The sequence below is a fragment of the Solanum pennellii genome, chromosome 8, assembly GCF_001406875.1.
Source record: "Solanum pennellii chromosome 8, SPENNV200".
NCBI lineage: Eukaryota > Viridiplantae > Streptophyta > Magnoliopsida > Solanales > Solanaceae > Solanum > Solanum pennellii.
This window is the reverse complement of record NC_028644.1, coordinates 2,384,268-2,391,646: the sequence shown is the minus strand read 5'-3', so window position 1 is coordinate 2,391,646 and position 7,379 is coordinate 2,384,268. Positions and strand designations below refer to the sequence as shown.

General features: G+C 38.5%; 2 protein-coding genes across 2 annotated transcripts; both read right to left on the bottom strand.

Moving 5' to 3' along the window:
- Nucleotides 1-139: 139 nt before the first annotated feature.
- On the bottom strand, nt 140-2,504 carry LOC107027317 (subtilisin-like protease SBT1.7). Its single transcript, XM_015228493.2, has one exon. The coding sequence runs from the start codon at nt 2,469-2,471 to the stop codon at nt 240-242; it is 2,232 nt and encodes a 743-aa protein (XP_015083979.1). The 5' UTR covers nt 2,472-2,504; the 3' UTR covers nt 140-239.
- Nucleotides 2,505-3,444: 940 nt separating this feature from the next.
- On the bottom strand, nt 3,445-5,781 carry LOC107027315 (subtilisin-like protease SBT1.7). Its single transcript, XM_015228490.2, has one exon. It carries the CDS (start codon nt 5,779-5,781, stop codon nt 3,547-3,549), a length of 2,235 nt encoding a protein of 744 aa, XP_015083976.2. The 3' UTR covers nt 3,445-3,546.
- Nucleotides 5,782-7,379: the final 1,598 nt, after the last annotated feature.

Below are 7,379 nucleotides of genomic sequence, written 5' to 3'. Positions count from 1 at the left end.
GTATGACTACAAGCTCAGGTGTTAAACTTGTCTTTAACCTTTATAAAATTGCAGGGCTGCATACGATAGATCCTATAGTCCGGTCCTTCCATAAACTCACACATAGCGGAGACTTAATGTACCAAGCTGCTCTTCAATGTAACATGCAAGTAACAAATTATTCAATGGTTTTTATTGAAACCACAAACATAGTGTTGTCATACATTGTTCCAATTACTAAAATGAGAAGAAATATAAAACTAAAAGCCGATTGTAGGTTGTAGCACAACTGCGATTGGGCTTCTTACGGAGTACTTCTTACAACTCCATTTCAAGAATCCTTGAGCAATACCACTGCTTGTGCTATCATCTCTTCTCGTAAAAGTCACCTGGTATTTCAACTTCTGGTCCAACTTGGAGAATTTCAGAGTAGAGGGCTTTACATTTACAGTGACTCCGGGTGGGGAATCTATCTCCACAGTGTAAGATGATTTAGCTTCCCCGACGTTGGTCACTGTTCTAGTATATGTCTGAGAAATGTCTCCGAGTGTGATGGAGAATGATGGATAATTTAGTTGAGCTTCAGGAATGTGTTTCACTTTGTTACAATCCACTTTGTGTTTAACGATGCTTCCCACCTGTTGATTTGTGTAATTCAAACCGCACAGGTAAGGCAGGTAGTCCTCAATTGGGATGTCGTAGATTAGTCCTGGATCATTAGCTCTCAATGGATTGACATGTCCTGCACCAATGGCAAAGATGTCAGCCGGAAGGAGCCTTTCATCTAAGATGGGAACATTGGCGAGGTTAAGTGTGTTAGCAGTTGTCATGATTGCTGATTTGATAGCTGAAGGGGACCAATTGCGGTGTGAGCTTTTCAGCAATGCTGCAACTCCACTGAGGTGAGAACAAGACATGGAGGTGCCCTGTATAATATTGAAGGCAGATTTTGTGTGTTTTTCGTAGTCAACGGAGGTATGCCAAGCAGCAAGAATGTTATTTCCGGGACCAATTATATCAGGCTTCAAAATACCAGGACTAGCGTAGCTTGGTCCGCGAGAAGAAAATGCAGCAACCACCGGAGCTTCTTTATCTCCAATTATTGTTCCATGGAACGAAATTCTTGCAGTTGGTTCTGATGTTGAGTTGATGTATTGAAGAATCTCCATACCATCATTGAATGTAATATACAGAGCTGGAAGGACGTGAGGATCGGCAAACTTACTGAAACCATACTCAGGGATACTAACAAGAATCATGCCAACTCCTCCGGCATCCTTTACAACTTGTCCTTTTCCAATCGTGGAAACATAACCACCTGCCATGCACACAACAATTTTGTCTTTAAATTTGGGGTCACTCAGAGTACCTGGTTCGCGAAAACGGCTGCCTATGTGGGTTGCATTCAGTGAAGGGTCAATCAAAGGGTAAAATGAGGAATCCGGAACCTTAGGACTAAATACTGATTCACCCTCAAATAGTTTTTGGTTTCCGAGCATAACAGTGGCCTTAAGTTCCCTGTCAATAGTGCTTGCACCTACTGTCAGAATCCACGGAGCTTCGTTTGATATAGTGCTCTGGGATGGACCACCATTACCTGCAGAGCAACTTACAAGAATACCTCTTTTTGCTGCACTGTATGCCCCGAGTGCAATCACATCATAATAGAATGGCCTGCTACCTCCACCCAGGGAAAGGGACATGATATCTACTCCATCATCAATTGCTTCATCCATGCCAGCTAAAATGGCACTTTCCAAGCAATCATTATCACAGACCTTATACATGGCCAGGTGAGCAAGAGGGGCAATCCCAACCGCAGTGCCTTTAGCGTTCCCATACACATTGGCACCTTTCACAAAATTTCCTGCAGCTGTGCTCGAGGTGTGTGTGCCATGTCCAGCCTCATCTTTTGGTGACTCACTGTTTAGTGGGTAAGTCTTTGCACCAATGAGCTTGTTGTTACACTTTCCAGTGAAATTCGAATCACACTTTCCCTTCCATTTAGCAGGTGGAGGAGGCATTCCTTCGTCACTAAATGAAGGATGGTCAGGGGTAATCCCGGTGTCGAAGAGTCCAATAATCACACCTTCTCCATAGTTGTCATCCCTCCACAAGCCAACGTTCTGTTGCAATTCAAGAAAACTCGGACTATGAGTAGTGTGCAAGGACAATATCCTCTGAGGCCACGCAAATATAAATCCTGGTTTCTTCTCCATTTCCTTCACTTGCTTCGCTGACAATCTAGCAGCAAAGCCTATGATAACATTATGATACGAATATATCAACTGTGGCTTTTCATCTGAGCTAGCGGTTTCTATAGTCTTTGGCATGAAAGACTTGTACCAGCTCTCCAAATCCATTCTTGACGGTTGAGTGGAAATTTGGCTTTCTGGTGATTCGACTTGAACTATGTAAGTCTCCAAATCGCTCTGCATACTATGACATGAAAAACAAGCAAGTATAGCAAAAATAACAAAAAATATTTTCATTGTTGCAAATATTGAACTAATAATGTATACTTAGGAAAGTGGAGTTTGATGTTTTGCATTGTGAGTACTACTAGTATTTATAGTGTACTTTGACCTCTCAAATATTTGATTGTTTAATAAAGTATTATTGTGTGTTTAAGGAACTAAAGTTGAATCAGCAATTAAGAAAGTAATAAAAAGGAAAAGATGGTGATGTGAATTAGTTAGTCTAATTGAACATTTTCCTAGAAATAATTAGTGTTAATGACCATGTAACAAAGCTTAATTCTCATAAACTACTTCTTAATTAAGCACAAATGTCCACTTGTAAAGCTGTTAGTTTAACTATATCTGGGGTATTGCCAATGGTGATTGTTTTGATTAAGAACTTCTAATTCTGGTAATTTGATTTGACAAACATGCTCCAGAAGCTTTCAATATCTTTTGCTTGTTAAATCAGTTATCAATTATGATTTTTAGTGACCATTTCTTGTTGTCTTAATCAAAAATCACCCTTTATAGAATGTTAGTTAGTACGCGGTTTGATACTAATTGCACACATTCCTAATAATGATTAGTATTAATGACCATACGCCAAAGCTTGATTCTCATAATAATCTTCTTAGTTAAGAACAAATTTGCATTTGCAAAGCTACTAGTTTAACTAAATATTGGGCTACTGACTTTACATTTTGATGAATGATGACTGTTATTAACACCTTTTACTTGTCAAAACAGTCCTTAGGGGATCGGATTCAGCTTTTATGATGACCGTCTTTTTGTCTTAGTCGATCATCACCCTTTATTGAATGTAAACCAGTACACACTTTGATACACCCTTTAATAAGACTGTGTATAATAGATCCTTGTGGTCCGTCCCTCCCATACACTCACACAAAGAGGGCTTAGTGCGCTGAGCTGCTCTTTTTTTGGTACAAATTCATGTAGTACTTAACATTTTGATATTGTGAAACTCGTACAAGTGATGAAAATGTAATGTGAATACTGTTGTCACATGTTATTCAACAACTTCTATTGGAATCACTGACATAATACATCGTTTCAATAACTAAAATCAGTAGAAAGAAACACATAACTAGAAACCAATTGTAGACTCTAGCACAAGAGCAATTGGACTTCTTACAGAGTGCTTCTCACTAGTCCATTTCAAGAATCCTTCAATAACACCGCCGTTTGTTCTGTTGACTCTTTTCGTAAACGTCACTTGGTATTTCAACTTCTGGTTCAACTTGGAGAATTTCAGAGTAGAAGGCTTGACAGTCACGGAAATTCCGGGTGGTGAAGCTACTTCCACACTGTAAGATGACTTAGCTTCCCCGACGTTAGTCACTGTTCTTGTATATGTCTGAGAAACTTCTCCGAGTGTGATGGAGAATGAAGGATAATTTAGTTGTGCTTCAGGAATGCTCTTCACTTCCCTACAATCCACTTTGCGTTGCAGGAGGTTGCCCACCTGTCGATTTGTGTAATTTAAACCACACAGGTAAGGCAGGTAGTCCTTAAATGGGGTGTCGTAGATTAGTCCTGGATCATTAGCTCTTGATAGATTGACATGTCCTGCACCAATAGCGAATATGTTAGCCGGAAGGAGCCTTTCATCTAAAATGGGATCATTGGCGAAGTTCACTGTGTAAGCAGTTGTCATGATTGCTGATTTGATAGCTGAAGGGGACCAAGTGGGGTGTGAGCTTTTCAGCAATGCTGCTACTCCACTGAGGTGAGGACAAGACATGGAGGTGCCCGATATAATGTTGAAGGTAGACTTTGTGTTTGTTTTGTTTTCAACAGAGGTAGGCCAAGCAGCAAGAATGTTAACCCCAGGACCAATAATATCCGGTTTCAAGATCCCAGGACTAGCTAGGCTTGGTCCGCGAGAAGAAAATGCAGCAACTACTGGAGCATCTTTATCTCCGATTAGTGTTCCTTGGAACAAAATTTTTGCTGTTGGTTTTGATGTTTTGTTCATGTAGTCAAGAATTTCCATTCCGTCTTTGTAGGTAATATACAGAGCTGGAAGGACATGAGCATCGACAAACATAGTGACACCATAATCAGCGGTACTAACGACAATCATGCCAACACCTCCAGCATCCTTTACAGCTTGTCCTTGTTGGGTCATGGTATAACCGCCCCCTACCATGCATATAACAATTTTTCCTTTAATTTCAGGGTCATTCAGAGTACCAGTTCCGCAATAAGGGCTATCAAAGTCAGTTGCATTCAGTGAAGGATCAAACAAAGGGGAAAATGCTGAATTGTGATCATTTGGATGAAATGCTGATTCACCCTCGAATACCTTTTGGTTTCCGAGTGTAACAGTGGCCTTGAGTTTCCTGTCATGAGTGCTTGCACCTACTGTCATAATCCACGGAGCATCGTTTGATAAGGTGCTTTCATATGGACCATTATTAGCAGCAGAGCAACTTACAAGAATACCTCTTTGTGCTGCACTGTACGCCCCGAGTGCAACGGGGTCTTCATAGAATGACCTGCTACTTCCACCAAGGGAAATAGATAGGATATCTACTCCATCATCAATAGCTGCATCCATTGCAGCTAGAACGTCACTGTCATCACAACCAAACGGTTGACAGACCTTATACATGGCCAGGTGAGCAAGCGGAGCAATCCCAACAGCAGTACCTTTAGCATTACCATTCACATTAGCACCTTTCACAAAACCACCAGCAGCTGTGCTGGCTGTGTGTGTACCATGTCCAGCCTCATCTATCGGTGAATCACTGCCTAATGGGAAAGTCCTCGCACCAATGAGCTTGTTGTTACACTTATTAGTGAAATTCGACTCACACTTGCCCTTCCATTTAGCAGGTGGAGGAGGCATTCCTTTGTCGCTGAATGAAGGATGGTCAGGATCAATCCCTGTGTCTATGACTCCAATGATCACACCTTTTCCATAGTTAGCATCCCTCCAAAAGCCAGTGTTCTGTTGCAATCCAAGAAAACTCGGAGTATGTGTAGTGTGCAAAGACAATATCCTCTGAGGCCACGCAGATATAAAGCCCGGTCTCTTCTCCATTTCCTTCACTTGCTTAGCTGACAATCTAGCAGCAAAGCCACTGATCACATTGTGATATGAATATATCAACCGCGGCTTTTCATCTGAGCTACTGGTTGCAATGGTCTTTGGCAAGAAAGACTTGTACCAGTTCTCCAAATCCATTCTTGACGATTGAGTGGAAATTTGACTTTCTAGAGATTCGACTTGAACTATGTAAGTCTCCAAATCGCTCTGCATACTAGGCCATGAAAAACAACCAAGTATACCAAAAATAACAAAAAATATTTTCATGGCTAGCTGCCAATTTGTTGGGAGAATGGAACTTTGAACTAGTAAAAGTGGAGTTTGATATTTTTGCATTAGTGTACAACCAGTATATATAGTGTGTTCTGGCCTTGCAAATATTTGATTGTTTAATCAAGAGTTTCCCTCTTGTTAATTAAAGTAAGGAAAAGAGTTTGATATACCTCTCAATTTTGAAATTTAGACCTGATATATACCTCTCATATTTTATGTTGGTCTTTAATTATTACTCTCAAGACAAATACTTTTTTCACGAGTCATAAGTTTATCTTTTCGCATCATAATATCGTCCAGTTAGATATAAGTTTGATTTCTAAATGAAAAATTTTAAAGAACAACAAATTGAAGGTGCAAGACTTGGTAACTCCCAATGGAGGGTTTTTTTTTTTTTTAATAGAATTATTGTGTGATAAAAAAGGTGAATGAAAGAACTAAAGTTGAAGCAACAATTTAAAAAGAAGGGGAAAAAGGGAAAGGATGGTAATGTGAATTAATTAATTAAATTAAACAAGTTCCAAGAAAAGATTAGTCTTAATGACCACATGGTTAAGCTTGATTCTCATAATCATTTTCTTGATTATGAACAATTTTCTACTTGCAAAGCTGTAAGTTTAGCTACATTTGGACTATTGACAATGACAATATGATTGAATAATGAATGTTCTCATTAATGAGAATCTAAAAATATTTGATAATTTGTTACTGTGTCTCTTATTACTTGTTCACTTTTAAATTGTCACACTTATTAAAAAAAATTGATATAGTGAATTTACCAATTTAGTCATATTAATTATGAACATGATGAATTAAAAATCTAAGATTTTCAAAAAGTTCTATCTTTTCAAAATTAATTAATTGAGTTTATAATGGATAAAAAAGACTTTGTACTTTCTTGATTTGTCAAAAAAGAGAAATATTAAAAACACCCCTAAACTCGAAGCAAATTATTAGTTTCATCTCCAAACTAATGAAAGCCTTAAAAACACCCCTTTATTTGACTAATTGAAGCTAAATACATTCCCGATCTTGCAACATAAGTGAAATACACCCCTAAATTCTCGTCAAGTTTAGGGGTGTTTCCAAACTTCTCTCGATTTATATTAAGAACTCCATGCTCCTACAAGAGTTTGAGACCATTTGTTATGTCATGTTGCATATTGGCAGTGTGTCGGGTATGTATCTAAGTTTAGTCAGTCAAGTAGAGGGTGTTTTTAAGGTTGTCAATAGTTCGAGGATGAAACTAATAATTTGCGTCAAGTTTAGAAGTATTTTTTTTTATACTTCTCTCTTGTCAAATGGACAAATAAAAAAGAAAAACTCGACAAGTAATTTTACAAGTATCGGAAAAGATTATGACTAGCCAATTTCGGATGGATTTCCCTCCAAAATTTTCGTCGAAAATTCGAATTAGTTAAGTGAGTTGAAAGTATTTTATTTTGTTGTGAATTAGTAGTGATGAAGAGGTGATCTTATGAGTGGATCTCAAAACAAAAACATGTGAGGTTACAAGAGAGAATGGCGCCGGTATATACTTATTTGCAATGCAATGTGACAAATTGAATCAAAAATAATAATAATTTATGTTG

Bases quoted from the DNA above. Each gene is read 5' to 3' on its own strand.
- LOC107027317 (XM_015228493.2), bottom strand. From the start codon at position 2,471: ATGAAAATATTTTTTGTTATTTTTGCTATACTTGCTTGTTTTTCATGT.
- LOC107027315 (XM_015228490.2), bottom strand. From the start codon at position 5,781: ATGAAAATATTTTTTGTTATTTTTGGTATACTTGGTTGTTTTTCATGG.